This window comes from Bombus fervidus, chromosome 12, assembly GCF_041682495.2.
Source record: "Bombus fervidus isolate BK054 chromosome 12, iyBomFerv1, whole genome shotgun sequence".
NCBI classification, from domain to species: domain Eukaryota; kingdom Metazoa; phylum Arthropoda; class Insecta; order Hymenoptera; family Apidae; genus Bombus; species Bombus fervidus.
The window spans coordinates 437,916-463,490 of record NC_091528.1 but is presented as its reverse complement, the minus strand read 5'-3'; the positions used below and the strand labels follow the sequence as shown (position 1 = coordinate 463,490).

At 34.7% G+C, this 25,575-nt stretch overlaps 1 protein-coding gene across 5 annotated transcripts; it reads left to right on the top strand.

The window, feature by feature from the left end:
- On the top strand, window positions 1-25,575 carry LOC139993012 (myosin-IIIb). Of its 5 annotated transcripts, XM_072014381.1 has the most exons (17): window positions 11,986-12,142; window positions 13,119-13,453; window positions 13,615-13,896; window positions 14,012-14,596; window positions 14,655-15,046; window positions 15,141-15,469; window positions 15,612-16,118; window positions 16,189-16,475; window positions 16,621-16,895; window positions 17,017-17,384; window positions 17,515-17,625; window positions 17,705-17,958; window positions 18,036-18,244; window positions 18,356-18,436; window positions 18,894-19,058; window positions 19,296-19,317; window positions 23,561-23,678. In XM_072014381.1, the coding sequence occupies exons 1-17, from the start codon at window positions 12,127-12,129 to the stop codon at window positions 23,570-23,572; spliced, it is 4,230 nt and encodes a 1,409-aa protein (XP_071870482.1). In that variant the 5' UTR covers window positions 11,986-12,126; the 3' UTR covers window positions 23,573-23,678. The 5 variants fall into 5 exon arrangements, with proteins under 5 accessions (XP_071870479.1, XP_071870482.1, XP_071870478.1 ...); XM_072014378.1 differs by lacking the exons at window positions 11,986-12,142; window positions 19,296-19,317 and adding an exon at window positions 1-281 and having other exon boundaries at window positions 23,561-25,575; XM_072014377.1 differs by lacking the exon at window positions 19,296-19,317 and having other exon boundaries at window positions 17,515-17,622; window positions 23,561-25,575.

Sequence of the window (25,575 nt, the reverse complement as noted above, 5' to 3'; positions counted from 1 at the left end):
AGCCGAAGACAGAGGCAGCACTCGCGTACCCTGCTCTTCGCTCGCCAATCCTGTCTGTATCGTTTCGAACATACAGTACCGGAGTACCGGTTAGACAACCACGCCGTGGCCAAGTGCTGTGAACTTACCTCCGACAGGAATTTTAAGCTGATCATTTTTTCCTACGATCGACACGCAACTGGTTTCAAATTCTGCATCCCTGATTATGTTCGCCTGAGTCTTCTTCGCAAACCACGGGGACTCCCGTCACTCTGCGAATCAATCTTCAATCAATGATTCGGGTAAGCGACATCCTAAAACGTTTATCGACATACAAATATTGTATAGTTAAGTATACATACGTCACTATAACAAGAATGCTCGGTATGAGAATGATCGTTCGATACGAACGCCTTATTCGATCGATGATTAGTCGAATTTGGATTTTGGATTGATGTTGCTCTACCGCGTATTTTGAACCATTTTAAATCTAATCGAGTTTTTCTATTTTTAGCAAATTGCACTTCGAAAGAAATATGAAAGATTCTTCTGGTTAAGACATTAGGTCTTAGTCGTATGATACTAGAATATTACGTAGTTTTAATACATGTCTTCTAAATCCTATGTTTTTCCTAAATAGTGACCAATATATACTATATACATACATGTATATATGTAACTGAACAATCGAGACGTTAAATCAATTACCGTGATAGTCCTGCCCCAGAGTGTGATCTGCTTAAAATAATGCGAGTTCTCTCATGATACATATACTGGTTTCTTACTGTTGAATTATGTACAAGGCTCGATCTATCGTATATACGTGGTATGTACCACGGAACGCGTTACAGAATTCATCCACTTTACGTTATTTGTAATTCTTATAGGCGTATCACTCGCGATCGTAACATTTTCATTAATTGTAATAATCGTCTAAATGTTATAGCATGACGAATGCGTTAAAGGAACGCTTTGCACGCTACGTACATAACACGTATCTTGCATTCATTCGCAAACGCGTCAATTAAAATCGAGCTACAAGCTGAAACGATTCGTAGGTTTGTTCATGCCATGAAGCGTAAACTATGAAAATATTAAAACTGCAATTTTAAAGCCTTTTCATGTCGATCATCATTATTTATAAGAAACATTTTGGCCTCTGATAAGCACCGGAATCAATCGATAATAGATACGATTTGTTCTTTAGGATTATGATCGATAAACGAATTTTTGTTTTATCGAACAGCAGATTTTAAAAAAATATTCAACATTTAACATAAATATAAACTAAATTAAATATTGTATGATGATAAATATGGAATCGAGTAATACGATCGAATTTTAGAAATATGTAATTGTTTATCACAGGAAAAGTAAATTACATTTAATATACGTAGTTAGGTGTTCTAATAAGTAAGTAAGTTTAATTAAAATATTCGAAACATAAGTACGTGTTATTACCTCGGAAAGTACATACAAAGTAGAACAGAGAGATTTATCGATATATCAATCTTGTAAATATTAACATCTTTGGTATAAGCCTCGCTACATTACTCAACAGCCGCCAAATATGTTCATATGACCGAACCTATACAACAATACAATACGCTACGGTTACGCATCGCTCTTGCTCACAACTGTTAAATGGCACTACGCGGCGGTCAAGCGCCACGCTATATCGTAGAGGTCAGAGATTATGATAGATCTGTGATACAATCGAATCGTAGGATTAGTGATCGATAAAGTGAAATGTTTTTACATTATGTATTCGGGTATGTAAGAATCGAGTATTATATATATATAATACTATACTATAAACTGGATACTATAAACTGGAACACGATAAAAGATCATTCATCAAAGAAACAAACAACGTGTCAGATCGTTCAAATCGTATTTCTTATAAATATTTATCAAAGTATTAAGTGATCAAGACATATCGCATTACGTATCGTGTGTTGGTTTCTACGTTAATTCAAATATTAAATATGGTGGTACGTAGTCAGGAAATAGGCATGCACATAAGTAAGTATGGTACCTTGAACGCGATCGCAACCAAAAGGTCAAGAACGATCTTTGCCAGTTATATTTAAGATAAGCAAATATCGAAAATATTCAGAGAAAGGTAGAAAGACTGAACAAGTTGCTATAGGGTACTTCTGATACCCACGTGCATTACAGAAATGGCAATAACCAATAGAACCAGTTATAAATCGGCCGGAACGTTAATGCAGGCCTTTGTGAATCGTGAAAGAGAAGCTTTCCAACCACGCCCACATGCGAAACTCGTTCATTCCCGATTTTATTCTTTTCTGCTATTTCCATCGAAAAGGAAAGACAAATTCGGAGAAATGAAAAAGAAAAAATAATTTCAAAAGGAAAATTTAACATTCACATAGAATTTCGTTCAATCTGGGAATGGAAAAATGATATTCACATGCTCGTAAGTTTCTATAATTTGTTCGAACTATATTTTGATGTTATTTTACCATTCGCAGCCTGAGAGAAATTTCACTATAGAGAAATTCGGAATATCGAAATTTACTTCCAGCCACGGTACATATCCAATTCTCTATGTACAATTGTTTACCTTCTTTGTATACGAGTTCGTTACGCGGCATTTTATTTTTAAGATTGATATTAACACACGAACGGGCGCAGAAATACTATTAAATACACGCATGTGCACCAGTTGGTTACTTCTGTAGTTATAGAACTAATCACATATCGTAATACATAACACTTATTAGCCTTAAGCAATATGAGAAATATTGATAAATTATAAACATACAATGTGATAATAAAGTACAAATAAATATTCCTTATATATGTATGTATATATGTACGATGTGTGTATATGTGTGTGTGTGACGTTTTAATCGTTTATGAAGCATTCCGTACGAAATAAATATTTACGCGCAATTATTTATTGCTTTTATTATATTTTGTTCTTCCATAGAAGTAATCAAATGTATAACGATAAAAAATTGCAATAGTCGATATTATATACTGTGTTTACTACGTCAGGATTCTTTTACTATCAGGAATGCATTAGTAAAAATTTCACATCGAGTAAGTGAGTGGCTACTTACAAAAACAGTAGCGCTATCGGAGAAATGAATGGTCATTTACGTGGAACGATGACCGGTACATCTTGCCTCTCTATAAGAACGTGATTGTTGATCGCTGATTACGTGAAAATTATTATAGGAAACAAACGTCCAAACTATGCTTATAAGGTCTAAGGGAATTATTATGTAAAAGAAAGTACAGGAGCCGTACTGATCCATTTATTGAATGATTTCGTTAGTGTTTGAGTATCGCAAAGGTATATTCGGTACACTTCACTGCCTTTCTTTGCCATCCGCACTTTCACGCGAAATTATTTCAATAACAATTCGAAAGTTATCTTTATCGGATCTATTTTATAACTAGTAATAAAATAAGTTTCAATATGCGATTTTTGAATCTTCCTTTTTTAGCATTATATCATGATATAGTATATAATATAGTTAAGGATGTAGTATAAAAAATTCAGTGTAGTCTTATATGTTTTCTATACCGGGTCGGTTAAATACAAAGAAATATTCTGCTGTCATTTTACTGTTATGTTTACACACAGAAGATCACGTAACATTCTTTGACACTCGACATATAGAAAAAGAAAATGATGAATTCGCCGCTACACGCCACAATGTTGCATCCTATTACGTTAATTTTCTTTTTTTTCTTTTCGTGCGCTTCGTTGCATTCAGGAAGTGCATTTCCACTTCCTGTACGATCGATACCAACATCTAAACTAGATTTTCGCGTGATTTATAAAATAGGATGTTGAAACGTTGCGTAAATCTCACAATCTGGGTCAGTCAAACGAATTAATAAAATCATGAAACTTAAATAGAAACGTAAGAGCAGGATCGTTGATCCGTGTTTACGGATTATAAATCCGTCGAGTACCTTTCTTAATTCTGCAGCTACCAGCTGCGTTAAATTAATACGAAATATTCGTACTGTTTCGTAATAGAAAAGTGACTTTCGCAGCAGAATTTCTTTCGCTAGCAGGTTTCCATCTAATTGTCGTTAATTACACTGTCATTTGGTGAAGGAACTGACAAGGAGGAAAGCGTGTGTTCTTCGAATTCAGTTTAATTTTGCGAACTGCAAGAAAATTTTATATCGAGCTTAAATTACACGAATGAAATGATATTAAATTAAATTATATGTTTTTAGATATCACAAGGTGACAGAAAAATTGGAAAATATCACCGCGATCCTTTCATGTATTGCTATAAAGTTTTCATGTTTTCACGTTCAACAATCGCTATTATTTGAAATGTATTGCTCTTAACGGAGCAGAAAGTGTTGCCTGTTTAAAATTATCATAATCGATTAAATTTTATTCTTAACGCGAATAAAGTAATTAATCGAATTAATTTGCTACATTGATACAATTTTTTTATGCTTTGCTAGTTTTATAAAATGGAATATAACATTACATAGAATTAGTAGCTTGGAGATTAATTTTTAGTAACGTTGTATTACACTTGGCAAGAAGGGAAAGAGACAATCTAGAAACTAAGATCAATGATCTGCGAAACGATCGTTCAGCTCTGAATCTTCCTGTGGATCGTCGTCTTTTCAACGCGGTTTGACTTTCTTTCGCAGTTAATTATATAGCTTCCACACTACTTTCCTTGGTTGTTAGTGCAATTGTTGTCCATCACATAATTACATTCCATTTCCATCCGTATCGCAGATTACTTTTTCATATTCCATGTCTATTAACGTTAAAATTACCGACCGGTAATATGTATCTAACTATATTATACGTAGACGATTTTAATTAAAGTAATATAAGAAAAATATAAACAAATATTTCTCGTAGTTTTATTGTCGACATTCAAATTACGAATACGAGAAAGAAATGTCTGAATTGCAATAGTTATGATTACCACACCGTTTGTTAACGTATCTAGAAAAGGAACTCATTCATCTCAACTTGCATTTCATACGTTCACGATAGTTGTACCAGCGGTTGCACATGTCTTTTTATTAATGATATATTCCAGCAAAGTAGTAACTAAAATCAAATATCTTTTTTTATGTAACAGTTTTCATGTTGGTTTCTTATAAAACGTAACACCAACATTTGGTAAACACAGGTAAATTATCTTAATATTTAGAACATCTGTTATATTTTTCCTTTCCGGTTGTCACTATTCTTTTCATCCTAGCTACCGTAACGTGACACTACATACTTCTGTACCACTCTTCCACATCCTACTTGGAGGAAAAAGCAACCGGGATATAAACTAGCAACGGATTCAAGTTAATTAGATTCTGAAGTTTATAAATACGTAGGCGATAATGGATTAAATGCACTACAAAAAGGAACTGAACTATAGAAATAAATCGGATAAGGAAGCATAACGAGAGTCTCCTGAAGTCTATTCATCATGAGTCTATCCATGAGTACATTCCCTGACGTTGTTCGGCCTACACATCCAAATGATCGTGGGTGTTTCATTTCCATAGAAAGGAATCGCGATTGCATTCATCGAGGATTTTCAGTCATTAGAAGACCAGTGTAATTATCGACGCGGCTCGTTCCGTAGGAAGTCTATTGCACAATTTACTTTACTTTGCGATGAGTCTGATCCATTCGACTATCCAGTCAGAACTATGCCTGTCCTATCAGTCCGCCAACGTTGTAATTGAATTTTCCCGGCACGCTGGACACGCGTAATAGAGCGGTACTTCGTGGTTCGTTTGGAAATTTCGATCGTTAAAAGAAATTGTTACTCGTCTGCCTTCCGTTCACCGTCTTAAAGGAGTCTTTTTTCAACCGAGCAATGGCTCGTTGAATCGCTATTGCCAAGTTTTCTAGGCGGTCTGATTATCACTATGGCAAAGCGCTGCTAAAAGCTACCTACCAATAATTTCATAACACCGCGCCGTGCCACGTCGCTTTTATGAATCTTTCTTCCACGCAGAATGTTTTTTCTAGATAAGTAGAATGGGTGAAAGCGTTGTTTAAAACATATGGAACGGTTATGGAAGAGAAGTTATAAATTTTACTGAAATATTTAAAACAGTTTCGTACGATATTTGCGCTAGTTGCATATTGATTTGAATCTATTAACCGAGAAAGACGAGTTAATTCGTCGTTCGGATTCTTTATTCAAAGACTCACCATGTCTTTACGTGCCTACCTGGTTGGTAAGTAATATCAGAATTTGAACTAACTATTCGGTTTATTAAGACACCTACAAAATTGTAAATTCTAACTACGAAGACTCGTATACTTTCTAAGAAACGCAAGCTTACATTTTACTATATATGTAGAGTCGCTATCGTCCGAAATTAGAACATGCAATTTCAGTAAGGTAATTCAATGAAGTGTATCGTGTATCGATGTCGTGTTTCTCCTCCAATAACATTTGAAAACCGGTACACCGTGAATCGAGGATCTGATAACACGTCTGGGGATCAGTTATCGTGTCTAGAATGTATGTATGTGTAATATCTTTACCGATTTTTAAAAATCGAGAAGTACTACAAGTATCACTTGAATTTTATAAGAGCTGCTAAATAAGGGATCTGTATTTATATTGCAATTAATATCATTTCGAATGTTCATTCGAAAGTAGAGTTACAATACGAATAAAATTTAAAATCGGGATATTTTTCAACAATCTTGTAAATATTCTGACTTCATGAGAATTCTTGCATTTTACATCACGGGCAGTTAACCGACGCGACGGATACAATAGGAAGTACGTTATGTGAATTCGTCAAGCACGAGATTTCCGACCAGAAAATTACCGCGAGAAACTACACACTAAACTTCCTCGATAAATAATGCTAATCATTAAACGTAATACTTGCAAATTTTCTCGCTTTCAACGATATTAATTTCGTCGAATTAGACTTTTTATTAAAGCGAGTTTCTTTCTCAGACGTAACTTATATTAAAAGTGTAACATTTGACATAAAATAGGAATAACGGAGATTTAACCTACCAAGCGGAAGAAATAACCAACTATATTGCTTTTTATTTCGTTTCTTCATATATAGCGGATGGAAATAGTATCAAGTGGTACTTGTGCAATAATTCACATTCCTCCTACGGCTGATTAATAAGAAAACTACAATGGTCGCATTCGAGCGTAGCGAGGATAAAAGCAAATAGTGGTCAAAGGTTGGAAAGTAGGGCTTCGCATTATTGTGGAATTAGCACACTTTTACGGAGTCACCGATGGCACCGACACGACGCAAATTCTATGCATCTTTTAAAACGCTGTGCACGTATGTTTTTTCAACAGTCACGTAATGATGATTTACGTAAAGATGAAGTAATCTATTACTTTTTATGCGTAACATACTGAATTCATCGACGAATCGCCAATTTCAAAACAACTTTACAGAAATTAAAACGAATTATTGCAAGCAAAATATGTACTCTTTATCAGATAATAAGCACATACGGTGTAATTTATGAAAAAATATTACTATAGTATACTATATTATACTATATAAAAATATTACTATAAAAACTCTGCTAACTTAGAATCATACGAATGATAGAGAAATTGACATCATCGTTGAGGAAATGTTTCTCACAAGAATCTGTAATAAGAACAACAACCGTTTCGACTGGCCACAAACTTCCATCCACACATGGTTTAAAATATCGTAAGTTCAATTGCGATCCTTAGTAACATGACACGTACGATTCGTGAGATGGATTGCGGAAATGTGAAAAGCAAAATACGAAAAAAAATCGCAGCATGTTTTGCCGATTCATACCGACCGCGATTTTTAACCGTTCACGTTCTTATCGAGGTATGGTCGACGTAATTCTTCGCGAGAATATGATTCCCTAGAAATGTAGTCCTCGAAGAAGAAACAAGACGGAGGAAAGAGAAAAAAGATGATGGTAAAAATGTATCGTTCGTTGTTCGATGACGATGGTCATGGTGAAACAATTGCGAGGCAGACCGATAATTTCAATGTTCACCAGTACGCGTTCCGTCGAAACGAATATTTCGCGGTTACCGGAATTAATATCGCCGTTCCATTTTGCACCGACAAACAACGCAGTATCGATATCGAGGAAGCACGATCCAATTTTATGTCGCGATGAACGATACAAAAATATCAAGCCACATAAAAAGGGCTTTATGCGGAAAGCGAAGTCGGTCACGGATTAGTTTGCGGAGTCGTCGGGTGTTATACCGTTGCTGCAGAGAAATTTTGCAGTTGATTTACACTGTCGCGCCGCTTAGACTGGATAATAAATGATACCTGCCACGATCGTAGCTTGTCGTGTATCGTTATTCTAACCTGTCAATGGTTAAAGACAGGCTAACTTGTCATACAAATTCGAGTTGATCTTTTAAAGTTTATAATTTATTTACATAGGGTTCTCTAGCGTGTTTAACGTGCCGTTTCTCTTACAAATATGTATATTTTCATCCGAGGTATTTAAATACAAATTGTTACGCTGCAAGTACGAGTTTCTATTTCGCGTATCAAAAGCATACGAGAGTAATCGATAAATCATTCGTTCAATTATAATATAATCGATAGGTAATTTTATTTTATTTGATTTTTTACTAATTTCTTATTAAAACGCGTATCAATGTGACGCTAAACATCATCGATCCATCAATGACATGTATTATATACCGTTACCCGTCATAGTGTGCAGTAGATCATCCCATAACACAAAATGGGACAAATATATTCCAAACACATATTCCATTGAGAAAATAAATAAATTATTAAAAGAGAATACCTAGGGAAACAACAGGGTAGGCTGCTGTCGTGATAAAAAGTAAAAGAGAATCGATAATCTGCAGCTCTTTACGTAATTGCAGCAACCAGCTAGCTTCGCGTCAAATTATTGTACGGTACGGTAAATAGCTGAATTTTACGAACTATGATAATAAGCTATGATAATAAACATCGTAGAATATTCCTGGCTTATTGTGCAAACTAGAACGCAAGTTTTCTTAAACAATGTACGATTATGTCTATGTCTATACGAGATCGTGGGATCTGTAACTCCTTTGAAAAAGAGATCACATTTGAAACAATTAACGCAGATATCTAGTTCACAGTGGTATTGTTTAGAGTGGTACGTGGTTTAAACATCACGCAGCAGTAGTATAACCATTGATAGCACGCACTGTACCGTTACACCGTCACGCTGAAAGGATTAAGACAGCGGAACGGCGTGTATGATTGGAAAAGCCTCTGACCTTTCACTTCATCTAGTTTGTCATTCGAAAGATGTTTAAGTTTAATATTACTGAACAGTGTAAAAAAAAAAAAAAAAAAAAAAAAAAAAATAAAGCGGTGTAAGAACAAGTTCTTCTGTCCAATAATTTTTGTTCTAATTAATTATCCAATATATTACTCCTACAACACACGACACTGGTTTATACATTCAAAGAATTAGAGAATTTCTGTGCTGTCCAGACAATATGTTGAAAGTATTCAAAATTAAAATTCATGTTCTATATAAATTGCTCCTACAAACTAGTAACAAATATGTTAACAGGTTTCGCAAATTGACATAAAACACGAATGACTTACAAGGGTTTTTAAGTACTTCCTTATTTTGTACAGATTTACGTGCAATTACAGTTAACTTTCGTCACGCCGTTTTGCGTTTTATTCAATTTATTTCATTATAAATGTCACTGTAATCCATATAGCGTCGATAATTACCAAATACACGATGGAACGTTTCATCATAGGGAACCACGTAAATTGCAACGAAGTAACCCTGACGAAAATGCGACATAATTGAAATCGATAGTCGTTTATAATGAAATTTTTGTAGCCAATAACACGGTTGTAACTGAGAAGCCACGATGTTCGTGATTTGACCGGCTTATACACCACATTAGGTGTAGTCAAGTATTGTCCAAGGTAGTTGAATATCATGATGCAGCTCAAAGAGACATTACTTTACAGTTGGGGTGACTCTAAGCCAATTTCACGTCGGGTTTCTTCGCTCTAATACCCCTATCGTACCACGTGACTTCTCTCATGGCAAATGACCATTGTTTAGCAATGATATGTTCGAAGGTATCGATACCAACAATACCATGATCATAAAATGCGATGGCAAATCGTTTGTCTTGTCAAAAAAAACGAGATCATAATCGAGAATAATAAGTATGATCAATGGTACGAAATTGACACTACTTTCGAAACGGATAGGAAAGAGATGTTCGCAGAAGAGAAATCATAGATCTGTGAAATTGACAGGATTCTCATATTCTAGGTCGAAGACACTGATCGGCAACTTTTTTCAGCAACTACTGTTCTTTCAGATAAATGTTCAAAATTGGATCCGATATTTGAACAAAAGAAATTTGTTCGAACAGTGTATGTAAATAGTATCTATACTTTCAGGAAGAATGAAGAGCCTTTGGTTGTACACGATCGTTAAGCGAATGCTTTTATGGAATGGCGGTACATTTGTTTTGTTTATAGAAGATATAAACGCCTTTTAACGTATTTCTTTCCTTTCAAAAACCGACATGACTTGTCATGTAAAATGTAAAGAAGTTTGAAAAATTTCGAAATTTTAGTAGAATTTTATTAAATTTTAAATAAGGGAGAGAGAGAGAGAGAGAGAAAGGAAGAGTGCAACAAAGAGTATTCTTCAAACAGAAGCGACCGATAAAATTGCAAAAGACTACATATTTTTGAAAGAATTCAAGAATTATGGGAATAGATTATATATAGGTATAAATGTAAAGGGATTATGTAAAATTATAAATTATCAAATTTTACGATATACATATAGGTATGTGTAATTAAAAGAATAGTTCTTACAACTTTGCACGGATTCACATTTAATTCGGCAATTCGATGTTTAAAATGCATAACGTAATTTCACGAACAAATTATTCCATAAATGCCAAACGCAAACAGAGATCAGATGCGTTTGACACACTTCAGGCTGAACGTGACTGTGGATGGCCAATGGCGATGCACGATAATTAGCACCTGCATGCTCGCTTAAAATATTACGAAATCATTTGTACACTTTAGCCTGCTCTTGCATTTACATCTTAAATCAATATAGACATTTTAATTGTACGTTAGCTTTCCTTTTTGGAAAGAATTATATTTTACAAATTTTTATAATTGCTCCATTTAATTCGTTCGCTAACATCTCTTCGGCATAAACATATTCGAAAACACTAAATATTGAATTTCTCTTGTGTATAATTTTACCATAATTTTGCCATAGAATTCATCGAATTTTTCCAACTCGATTATTAAACTGATTAATCTATTCCTTAATCTATATATGATAATCTCTTAATCTATAGTTGTATCATTGACTACACATTTTACACCCGTGATCTATAAATGTCCTGTTTAATTTAGTGTCATAAAATGTCATTCGAAACCACGAGTGAGTGGCTTTGATCCTTAGACGGCTTCATCCAATGGCATAAGTTACTTATTATCATATCTTCGATTTATATATGCAGAAGCAGGACACAGCTTTTCATTGTCAATTAATTAGACTCAATCTCGTTTTACGCATGTCCCTGCAATAGGCGAGAAAAATAAAATTACATAACGATATTGTTTAACATAATTTCAAAAATGAAAATAGACGAAATCCGACAATCAGGTATATGAATTTATTCTGATCGAAACAGATAGTGTCGGTGAAAAAATAACAGTTTTCCTATTAGTACTTTTTTTACTACGTATTGTTAATTACGTGAAACAAGACTAAAATATCTATTTATCTACTTATATAAAAATCACACACGGTGCATATCAAATTTATAATGCATATACGTAAGCATGTTCAAACTATTATGGAATTAATATCAGAAATCAAAATGACAGAGGAGCACGTGGCGTGGTCTTCTTACGAGACCTATTTCTGAGAGTGAGCACAAGTGCGCCGGTCCTACCGAGCCTGATCCTATTAAGGAGTTAACAGGTATCTGGTTAGAAGACGAACAACCCAGTCGTATTTCACACCTGGTCAAGTTAACAGTGTCTATTGATAATCACTGGCGCATCATTTAATTATTTAGGGCCTTAAATAAGGCATTCAGAATTTTAAAATATCCAGCGTGAACAACGATTACCAAAATGGGTGATATAATTGGTCAGTAAGAATTCACGTCAAGGAAAAATTTTGGCGAACAATGTAGAAAGTGCAGTGGAACAATTGTTGGTAAACTCGACAAGGGAGAGAAAGTGTTCTATACTTTGAACTCAGTGAGATTTTATTAGTCTATAAAACAATAGAATTGCATAATCGTCAATTATTATCTATTGTTATAGATGCCTTAACCAAAGAAATTTATATTAATTTAATCGTGAATTCAAACTCGCGTATGTTTCGAAACAACTGAAATTTTTCTATCTGTTTCATTCGTGTCACTAGTTGGCAATGCGTAAATTCGATTACCATAAGAGAATATGGTATATAATTAACTACGCTGATATATATAAATCTTCGTTCTAATATATCTACTTTGACAAGACTACGTATTCATTTGATTTCTAAAGCTTCGGTAAAAATCAATCTTTCAATATTATTAATACTAAATAAATTTACGTCTTCGATGATCACACTTTATTTTGCTTCATCTATTTGTTCTTTTGTAGTATTACAAGATGAAATGTGACTTCTTTTCAATAGGGTTCATCTATCTCTTCTATGGAAAGATTCAGTTCCAAGAAATGTTTTTATTGCCCTATACTTACACGGTATAACAGTGACAACATTTCTCTTCGTGGTTCACCACAACTTTCTATAAGACTCGAACAAGGAATCATCTCGTATAAAACTACCGATAAATACAGCACGTTATGTTACTAACTTCATTCATGATTTATCGAGTACCATACTCATTACATCCCAATAGATATAAATTCCTCTTACTACAAATAAAAAGATAATAACTTGAAATTTATATTCGTAATAATAATCGAAGGCATTAACGTAATAAAGATATTAATATAATTTTTATGTATTATTATTAATGTGAATTATTAATAATAAGATGGTAAATTTCGACAAATTAACTAATTTTACTTGTACAAATAAACTGTAGAAATATAATTCCCTATTTCAGAAATGACCGGTGGAGGGACCAATATGGCATATCACGGTCTGAGTCAGCACGTAAATTTTGACGTGATACCAGATCCTGGAGATCGCTTCATCTTGGAAGAATTAATCGGAGAAGGAACCTATGGAGAGGTTTACAGCGCGTATTGCAACGAATCTGGCAATAAAGTTGCAATTAAAATTTTGGAGAACGTCGCCGACAATATCGAGGAAATCGAAGAAGAGTATCTGGTGCTGAGAGACTTAAGCCACCATCCTAATATTCCTCTCTTTCACGGTTTGTTCTTGAAAAGAGCTAAACCTGCTCAAGAAGAGGATCAATTATGGTTCGTCATGGAGGTATCGTTGCACTAATTTTCGTCTCATAATGTAAACGGGAAAGCGTAACGAATATACAATCCAATACATCAATATCGTCACCTAATTAAACGTTATTTGATACCACTTTGAAATTTAAAAAAAAAATTCAAACGAGTTATTATAAAACGTTCCGATCGTAGTTGTGCACCGGAGGGTCGGTGACCGATCTCGTTCAAGGCCTGAAAAGAAAAGGAAGGCGCCTAACGGACGACCAAATAGGTTACATCCTCGCAGAAACTGTGGAGGCACTAATTTATTTACATAGCAATCATTGCATGCACCGTGATGTTAAGGGACACAATATTTTGCTTACCGAAGATGCACACGTCAAACTGGTTGATTTTGGCGTGTCTTCGCATCTCGTTGCTACCCTCGCCAGAAAAAATACCTCGGTTGGCACACCGTACTGGATGGCACCTGAGGTAAATTCCAAAATTCCTTCTTCGACGTTAACGTCAATTTTCGATTATCAAAAGTTTCAATTGTCTTATCAAAATACGACATTAATCAATGTGAAATCTCACAAATTACGAATAGGTGATAGCTTGCGAACAACAACTTGATTCTTCTTACGATTCTCGATGCGACGTATGGTCAGTTGGAATCACGGCAATCGAACTAGCGGAGGGCGATCCACCCCTATCTGAACTGCACCCTATGAGGGCACTCTTTCAAATCCCTAGAAATCCACCACCATCCCTCAAGAATCCAGATATCCATTCTCCAGAGTTGGTCGACTTCATCACGGAATGTTTGGTGAAAGATCTCGAGCACAGGCCCTTTGCCAGCGAACTAAAAGAGCATCCTTTATTGATAAATATCGAGTCGAACGCGGAAAAGATTAGAAACGAACTACAAGAGGAGATCCGACGACAAAGAGCTGATGGTAAAGTTCATAGACAGCCCGAAGTAACGACCAAACACGGCAAACTAAAGACCGATCGGAAAGCTAGGCCAGAAAAAATGTACATGGACGACCTGGCTGCTTTAGACATGTTGTCGGAGGATGCAATCGTCGATCAGTTACAACACAGATACGAACAAACTCAAATATATACTTATATCGGAGATATACTTGTAGCTGTTAACCCTTTCACAAATTTGGGACTATATACAGGCATCGTAAGTATCATCAAACTCTATTTATCGAAATTTCTTAAGTTTCAAGTTATCTATGCAGGAACAAAAGAGATACAAAGGCCAAGCAAGATCCGACAATCCACCTCATATTTTCGCCGTCGCCGACGCTGCGTATCAAGCACTGCTACATCAACGACAAAATCAAGCAATTGTAATTAGCGGGGAGTCAGGAGCAGGAAAAACGGAAAGTGCGAATTTGCTGCTGAAACAATTGGTTTACCTCAGCAAAGCTCCTAATCGTAATTTGGAAGAAAGAATTCTTCAGATAAATCCGATAATGGAAGCTTTCGGTAATGCGACTACTGGGATTAACGCAAACTCATCAAGATTTGGCAAATATCTTGACTTAACCATGACTAAAGGTGGTAAAGTTACTGGTGCCAGAATATACGTGTATTTGTTAGAGCAATCTCGCGTTGTGGCTCAAGCTGAGTAAGTTTCTGTATATCATGTATTTGTCGATATGTACATTGTATGTTGAAGTTATGTAATAATTTGAACATTCTGATCTCGTTGATTCACACAGAGGTGAACGCAATTTCCATATATTTTACTACATGTACGATGGTCTGGAGGCAGACAATCGTCTTTCGGAATTCTATCTGGATTCGAACCTTCGGAAGCATCATCGATATTTGACAGATCAGAGTCAAACATCTCAAACGCATATCGATAAATTTCAACAACTAAAAGTCGGTTTTAAATTACTGGGATTTCAAGATAGCGAAGTGGACATAGTATATCGTATTCTGGCTGCGATACTCCATCTCGGTGATATCGAGTTTGGTGAAGTAGCCAGTGAGGATAATACCGACAACAAAAGCCGCGTGATTGATACAACACCTTTACACAGAGGTAATATTACCAACAAATTTATCTCTTCTAAATTATCGTTTCTTTCGTTTTCGTTCCTTTTCTTCTTACTTTTTTCTTTCGAGAAGAAGTACTCTTTCGAAGAAGAATTTATGGAATTTATAAACTTCGAAACACGTTTCAGTTTCACAATTACTCGGTGTGGAAGAAAATGACCTTTTGGAAGCGTTGACATCAAATTCCGTTATGACCAGGGGAGAAACAATCACGCGTAACAATACAGTAGCCGAAGCGTGTGCGGCTAGAGACGCGATGGCAAAAGGATTGTATGGTCGATTGTTTGACTGGATGGTCAATCAAATCAACTGTTTACTATGTTTCAATCGTTCACCGAACTACGAACCACTGGCGATCGGCCTGCTGGATATATTTGGCTTCGAAAATTTCCCGAGAAACTCCTTCGAGCAACTCTGCATCAACATCGCCAACGAACAGATACAATATTACTTCAATCAGCATATTTTCACCTGGGAGCAACAGGAATATATGGCGGAAGGAATACCGGTAGATTTGGTCGAGTTCTCTGACAACAGACCCGTTTTAGATATGTTACTCAGCAAACCTATGGGACTTTTGGCTTTATTAGACGAAGAAAGTCGATTTCCCAGAGCCACCAATAAATCCTTAATCGGTACGAATCTCCAATTTAGTGTTTTTCGATAAAAGTAATGCATTCGATAATTATTGTACGTATATTACAGAGAAATTTCACAACAACATCAAGTCCAAGTTCTACGTAAGGCCAAAATCGGACGCAGTTTGTTTCGCAGTCCATCATTTTGCGGGTCGCGTAGTTTACCAAGCGGAAGGCTTCCTAGAAAAGAACAGGAATTTCCTACCTCCTGAAGTAATCCAGCTGATCAGGCAATCTCAGTACGATATGGTCCGTTTCTTGTTCCAATGTCCGATCACGAAAACTGGCAACTTGTATTCGGCTGTTCACGAGACTGATTCGAAAAAATTGTCACAGTCGAATCAGAATACGAAGGTATCTAGGTTTAGCTACTCGATTAAACTATACAGACTTGGTGATCTCTCGCTAATTAACTCGAAAACAACGCAGCGATGATCTTACAGATTGAAAATTGTTAGAAATTTCTTTTGAATGAGAATTTGTTTGTAAATTGCATTAGGAACGGTACTCCAGTCGGGGGTTGGCGTCACAATCCAGAGCTCAACAAACCGTAGCAACTTACTTCCGTTACTCCCTTATGGACTTACTCCAAAAGATGGTGTCTGGGTCGCCACAGTTCGTACGATGCATAAAACCGAACGACTCTAAAAGCCCACGGTTCTTCGATAAAGAGAAAGTCGTGAAACAATTGAGATATACCGGGGTCTTGGAGACAATAAGGATCAGACAAAATGGATTTTCGCATAGAATATCGTTCAACGAATTTCTAAAAAGGTATTCCTCTCAATTTCGAAATATCGATCCGATTAAAGTTCATAGATCAACCTTTATTAAGTATTAAAAATTAAGCGGGCTATTTTAAATATTTTCGATTAAAAAATTATGTATGTTTCAGATATTGTTTCTTAGCATTTGGATACGACGAACGTGTGGTAGCGAATCGCGACAATTGCCGTCTCTTTCTGATCCGTTTGAAAATGGACGGATGGGCATTGGGCAGAACAAAAGTTTTCTTGAAATACTATCACGTCGAGTTCCTTTCGAAGATGTACGAGGAACAGTTGAAGAAAATTATTATGGTACAATCGTGTGTTCGTCGATGGCTCGCTAGGATCAGATTTAAGAAACAGAAATGGCAATTCGCTGTGTCTGTTGTCACACTACAACGTCATATTCGTGGCTGGTTGTCGCGGAAGCACTTCTTAGAGGAAATGAGGAAGAAACAAGAAGAGGAAGAAGCAACTGTTCTACAAAAAATGCAGGGTATATGAGTTTCCTTTTTTTTTTTTTTTTTTTTTTTTTTTTTTGAGATTTCTCTTCGGAGAATAAAATTCCCAACATACATTGTGCATTGAAAAGAATATAAAACGAATCGACTTAATATGTTTCACAGAGGAACAGAAAGAGAAGGTGGAGATTGAGAAGCAGGCAGAAGAAGACGAGGAAGATGAAACTACGAAAGATGAGTTGAAGGAAGATGATGCTGCAGCTATCATACAAAGTCGTAAGATTAATCCTGATAAAAGCATAAATTTATGTTGAATTTCATAGAAATTAATGCAACAAATTCTTTTTATCGTTAGATTTCAGAGGATACACAATTCGCAAACGCTTTGGACCTGAACTGGAAGAACGTTTCAAGAAGATCTTGAACAACTACGATGATAAATTTGAGGCATATAAAGCGTTACTGCGCGAAGGTTTAAAGAACGAAGAAGCAGCGTTTATAGTCCAACGATGGTACAAAAAGGAAAAAGTGAAAAAAAGGAAACCTCCGACAAAAGATCCGATACATCATAAATTAAGGCAAGCTGATCTCATACAATTTTCTCAAAACGTGAGTAAACGAAATTTTAGATAAAAACTTTGATTCCACTTACGCGTAATGTTTCATTTATTCCAATGGTGTCGAAGGTTCATATGAAAAATCAAGAAGTGCACAAGAATCTACGTCACAATAAGCCAGGAGTGCGATTAAACGAGATAGAAGAGCCGCCACCGGATTATGTTCGACCCGAAGGATTCAACATGGTGCAGCCTATCATGCAATATCGAAGTGGCAATCAAGTGGATGGAGAGGAAACGATCAAGTACTACCGTGACTTGAAGGATGAGATGAGCAGGTAAATAGACATAATGCACTGACGCGATCGATTATTCATTCTCATTTTCTTCGAGCGAATGAGAAATTCGAATGCTCAATTTTCCAATGCTTTTGGCACTCGCATCGGAAGTGGTTCGGACTTCGAAGAAGAAGAAGTTGGCTGGGACTTACCGTTGATACAGCTAGAAAATGACCTTCACCCATTGACGAGGTACATTCGTAGATACCAGGGAGATTTTATTAAATTGTTATCTACCTCGCGCTACACCTGTAGATGTTTGTAAAATCTTCTTCGACCTTTTTTTCGAATATCATAGTCCTAGGCAGTAGAGATCTACTTTAACATCGTCACTGAAAATCCCATAATCTTTTATCGAATATCCTATTCTATCCTAGAATACAGAATATCCTCTTAAAGCACTTGGGCCATAAATTCATTAAAATATTCGAAATAAACGAGCTATTTGTATTATTCTTGTACCATAAATCTTATTGTTAGTTACACTAAAATTGTGTCCCTACAAAGCGAATAAACAGTTTCGAACTTTAGCAAGATTTTAGCGGATCCTACTATCAAAGAACTGTGTACTATACCTGTGTAAAACAGTGATGTAGAAAGCAGGAACGCATGTTGTGCATAAAAATTACTGCTTTATTTCTAATCTCAGGAGTCGAATTGGGCAGATTCTGGAAGTGAATACCGAGAGGAGAGAACGTTTGGAAGCTCAGGGAGACTTTGCGATAGCTTCGGAACAACAACTTTCGGATATATGGCACAAAGCTTTGAGAAATCCGAGCGAGGATCAGCAACAAGAGAACTCGGGCAGAGTGGGGTAAAGTCAAACTTTCTCAATTAGACGTTTATTGTCTTCTTACCTAAACTTAAGTTTAAAGTTCCATTTAAAATGGAAACACTCCCCCTCAAACAGACAGTTATCATTACGTTCGTTTCTTTACTTGTCAAACTCGCAATACATTGTTCTTGTAAATAGGCAGTATCGTTGAATTAATCATTGTACAATAGCAATCGAGTTTTACTAATCTTTCGTTGTGTTTCTATACCTTGCCAGAGGTATCATGGCAAACTTCCAGGTAAAACTATAAACTTATGCCATTCGTAGTATGTATCATATCTGTCTCAGAGATTTAATTTCATTTAGAAACCGTTTTAAGGTAGATTTTATGTAAATATCAGAGAAAACCAACTTATCTTACACACGTATCTAGTTATGGGATCTGAGACACTTTGAATCAGTTCAAACAGGGTACGAAGCTTAAAAGTCTTGAAACCCTTGATAAATAATTGATCATCTCGGAAATCTTGAAAGTCTTGATCGTTTTCGATGTCTTGAAAGTCTTATGGCTCACGATAGGGTTTGATAACGTGATGTGACTCAACATATAGTGGACGTAGAAAATATTGTACACATTTTAAAACGAAATAACTGTTTGAAAATTGAGCCGGACGACTTGATCTCTTTTGAGGGGTTAGAAGGATTAGTTTACTAAATGATGCACAAAAAATTGTAAGAAAGTTGGAATTGGTCGAAATCACGAAGAAAACAGTAATGAAAATTTCAACAACACATTTTGAACCCACCCACTGTATATTGCAGTTATGTATAATAGTAATGTAGACACGGATAACAAACGTGCATGATCGACCAACGTGTTACATAAGACTGCAGCGATGAGTATTTATATCTTACTGTTTTTTTATTACTTTCGTTCAAATAATATCATTGCCATAAGATATTAAAGAAAATCCAGAAAATGTGAGTTATCATAAATACATTTATTTATATTACTCGTTTCTATAGCTTGCAATACATATTACGAATACTGATACAAATCTGGCGAATGCGAGGAAAAACATATAACAAACTAAGAAATGTTTTTCAAATTTAGAACAAAAGTTATGATAGAAATAAGTTTATTGCATATACATTAATTATTAGCTATTAGATAACAAAATCATATTGGTGAAATTGATATAGTATTGTATATAATACAAAAGATAATATAATATACTATACAGTATAAAGTAGCAATTATATTTTAAGGTGAATAAGTTAATAATTATAAATAATAATAATAATGCTTCGTAATTATATATATCGAACGGAGCACGCCTCACCGATTTCAATGATCTCCAAATATGTCATTAGGCACATGTTATGATCAGTTTCACTTATTCATATGTAGCGACTTATTCATCATTTATTCATATAACTGTCGCTCGGCTTTAATTTTCGAGATATTCATATAAATAAATATTCTTAATACTTTTTAGTTTAATGTAAGTTTATGTACGGTTATGATTATATTTATATTATACGTTCGTACTGCGATGGGTTTATACTACGCCTCGGGCTTCAATTTTTAAACACATGGAAATAAAAAAGAAACTTAGCTTATCTATTCGAGAGCATGTGCTTCGGTAAATGACAAACTTTCCGTATGTTCACTAATACTAATAGAACTAATAGACTTTCTAATTGATCAAAAAGTGATTCACAGTAAAATAATATAGCTTGAAATCTTTCTAATTAGTATAAAGAATAGTTTACCATAAAAATGTATGTAACGGTTATTGTTTCTTATGGATTTTTTAATCCAAATCTAAAATCAAAGTATCAAAGAAAGAAAGTTTGTCATTTACTAAAATACATGATCTCTAGTAGCTATGCTGAGATTCTTATTTACCTGTATTTAGAAAGAGAAACGTGAGGCCACATTTAAGTAACAAGTTCAGCAAGAATATTATATGAATATCTCGAAAACTACAACTGGAATAAATCTTCGGAAAAGTTAACTCATCTCCGATTTCGATAATTTTGAAACATATTGTAAGTTTATTGCCGGCAATAGACATTGATCTCTGCTTCTAGTTGCGCACCACTGTGACAGTGTTTGTGTCAGTTTGGTTACCGACCGCTGATCGCTTATCTTCTGTTCATAAACGAAGATCGGCCGGTCCTGTACACAATTATATACACGAGGCTGCAAGAAGCGTCTGTTATAATTTATAGCTCAATTAAAAGTGAATACAATCAATGTATCTAGTCGCTACGAGGTAACGCCGGATTGAAAAGTCTAATCCAAACACGATACATTGATGATATTCACTTTTAATTGAGTTCTAAGTTATAAGAGACATTTCTTGCAACCTCGCATATGTAGTTATGCACGAGATCTTTAAGCTGGTCCGACTCTCGTTTATAAATAGAAGATAAGCGGCAACCAACACTGACGCATACGCTACTGCAGGCGCACAACCACAAACAGAATTCACTGTAGTGGTATCGACAGATTTTTGCGAATGTCTTAGAAACTAAGCGAAACCGCCGATTATACGTATAGGAAAAAAGTGTTCAGAATCATGCTCCCACTACATATTAAAAAATCATCGAAATCGGAAAGTTTCAGTTTTACCTGTATATTTACCGTTTTATATTCTGCACATACTTTATTTAGTTGTAAAAAAAGTCATTCGGATCCATTCCCAATTTAATAACTATCCATAAAAAATGTCGCCGTATACAATCTTATTTTAAATCTAGTTGTTTAGCGAAAGACAAGCATTCCAAATGCAAAATTTACCGAACATACCAAAATATATATTAATTTTAAAAATCGAGACATGTTGGAATTTAAGATACGAAATATTTAATGGATTATTAGAATAAATACAAGCAATGACATCAACACTATCTTCTTTTCCCCATTTTTTTCGATTTACTAACTAGAAATGAGCGAAATATATTAGCTAAAACTGTACTTATGTTACAACCATTTCTTTCTTTAATCATAGAATTCAATACTGGATCCAATATCTCGATTTCTAAAGTTATTATAGCCATGAAACAATTACACACTTGTCTTAAATTGAATAGTGAGAATCTTTCAGTTATAAAATTAAAACAACAAATATCTCAAGACGAATTTATGTTTAGTGAAACTGCTGAAGGAGCAAAGACATTAATCATAGATCAGATTTCAGATGTAGCTGATATTAAAGGTACCTCGTTTGAAATAAATACTGATAATCCTTAATAATGCTCCACCTACATCTTAATAATACATCACTATGAACGTCTTGTGACAACGAAGTAATACGATAAAATTTGATTTTTGAAGATTCTATAACGGAAAGTTGCGTTAATAGATATTCAGATCCATTACAATATTGGAAAAATAACATATCCAAATATCCCAATGTTGACAAAATTAGCAAAAGCAATTTTGCCTTGTTTTGCTACATTAATACCACGCGAAAGAAATTTTTCGAAGGCAGAAATTATGATCAATAGCAAACAAAACATTAAAACATGCCACTTTGAATACAATTTTAATATCAAATAAATCAAATCAAATAAATAGCTTATTTAACTTTAAATATAATTATTACTTTATACTATATATAGTATATTACATTGTGGATTACACAATATTACATTAACTTTAAATACGATTTTGTTATTAAACAATTAATATATATAATCAATAAACCTATCATTTTCATAAATTTTCTCCCAAATTTGAGAAACTTCTATTTTCTTTTATTTTTTTCCCCGTTTTCACTAGATACCAATACTCGTAATATATACCGCAAGCTACAAAGTATAGAAACGAGTAACAAATAAATGTATTGATGATAACTCAATATTCCTGAATTTTTTATAATATTTTATGTCAATGAACTTTGAACCAAAGTAATCAAAAAGTGATAAGATACTGAATACTCATCACGCTACCAAACACTATAACAATTCTAAAGATTTTCAAGCATTTAAAACGACCAGGATATACTAAAACTCAAGATTCAAGACTCCAGACTTATCAAGATTATCAACAGCTTTAAGCTTCGAATCACGTTTGAAGTAATTCGAATATTTTGCTATATAGATACAGATTTGATGCGATTCGAAGTATATCAGATCTCACGGATGTATCTTTTTCTTCATTTAATACACTTTTGACCAACATACTTTAGTTACTTTAAATTATGTAATTTATGAAAGCAAATCTTATTTTCTGGTGCATACATTCTAATTAAAATATAAGAGAGGTAGTAAAAAGCTGTACAAAAAAATAAAACATGTACGATCGAAGAAATATTTGAATAATAAATACTTTATCCGACATTTCCATAAAATTTTTATCGTTCGAATTAAAATGTCTATACTATTTCTGAAGTACATATTCCGATACAGTAGATTATTATTTATCTTCATTCTTCGAGTTTCATTTACAAATTGGTAGTTTTGAAATCGATAACGAAAGATCGATAATTTAGGCGATCTTCGATTTAAAGCAATTCTTTTCTTTACAGTACAAGGACTAATCACGCGGCTGGCAAAGACTTGCGGTTCCCTGAAGGATATCCACGCTGTAAACAACCTACAGTCGACTCTTCGAATATCAACCATTCAAATGGCCTACGATTCAAATACATCGACAGATACAACGGTGTAAATGACCGTCAACAATCTATCAGTGGTCAGCAGCAGCGTATCGTCAATGGACATCATGCTGCAAATGCTCATCAGAACCTGTTTAAGGGAGGTTCTAATTTTACAAACGGACGATCGGCGTTCGTTAACGGGCACGTCCCTCTAAATAATTATCACGGCCCCGCGAGCGGACACGAAACCACAATCAATAGCCATTCAAACTCGGTTAATGAACATTCATCGGCGAACAATTTGGTCAAAGCCAATGGACACCCACCATGCAGTAACGGATACCGAAATATCATTAGTGGTTGTGAAAATGGTCTGTTCATAAATAAAATGGTCGTGGGAGATGATTTGATCAAACCTTCGAAATTAAACAATGGCTTTAAGAATAATATAAATTGTCGTGTAAAGGAGATACAGCCTACGAAAGAAAATGACAACTTAAGAAAACATCGATCACCTGGCGTAGACAGCAAAAAGGGAATCGACCGATTGGTTAATTGTCAGAACGCCATCAATGGTCGATTAGCTGTGAGAAAAGATCTGGGTAAGGATACGTTTGGGATCCCAGCTGATCTCAGACAAATCCTCAAACCTACTGTCGTCGTTCAGAAGCGACAAGAAATCTTTAAGGTAGATTACGATCCAGAAGATATCAATGGACCGTACAATTTCCGGCAGCTATTGAGACCAGCTGAATACCTTCCTACGGAATCTTTAAGAAAAAGGAAGGGCGGCAGCTTAGCTTGCAACGGAGTTTCGGTATCAAAGGACAAGGTCACTGAGAAACACGTGAAAAGAAGAGCGCCGCTCGCACCAAATTAAAATAAGCTCGTTAACGCGAAAAAGTAACCTCAATGAAATGCCCGAATGTTCAAACTTTCTTAGACGTGTTTTTTCAGATATTCTTCGGGCACTTAAACTGTCGTTAGACGATGTAGAATAATTACCGATCGCATATACGAATTCCCTAAAAAATATGCTTCTAAGGATACATAAGCACGGAAATGGCAAACGATACTCGAAAAAGATTTAAGATTTGAAAAAAGTATAATAACTACAAAATAATTCTTATCTAGTTAATATAACGCGGTTATATCGCAACATGAGGCAAGGTATTAATGATTGGTAAAATTTATCAACCGATATTTTTCAGTATTATTATCATATGAAGCTGAAAATATGAGTCGGATCGTTTGACGAATTGTGTATGTATTAACCGTATCTAATAATTTTGAAATTTATGCGAACTAGTTAGTTTTCGTTAAATTTTGTGAATACTAGTTATTCGTAAAACTTTGAATTCTTTTTTAAAGTATCAAGAATTCAATTGTGACGAAAGAATATTGATAATATACAACAGATTCTGTGAATTTAATTTATTGTAATTCATGATAACACGTGTTTATCATCTATCAAGTTATTTTATAAATACTTATTTTTCATTGTTCGTTCAACTCAATAATTTGATCTTTTGTATCAAATAAATGAAAAAAGAGATATTAATTTGTTTGATACAATCAACTACTGCTGCTTAACGAAAAAATGTCTCAAGAATATCGTTCATTTAGAACTAGTCATGTGTAGCTTTACAAGAGTTAGATGTGTTCGATAGCTTTAAAATAAATGTCGTTCACAAACTTCTGACAATGTTTCATCGTAACATTTATGTTTTAGACGCGTACGTATAACTTTCAAATATGACTACAAATATAATCTATTGATAAACTTGTTCATTAGCATCTCGTCCTATTAAACGTTTCCGAATACGTCTTAATTAGTCGCTATGTTTATTAAATTAAATGTCAAATGTTTATTAAATCTTAATACTAGTATGTATTTCGAAAATACTGCTTGTAAATAAAATTCTGATAGAGGCAAAAATATA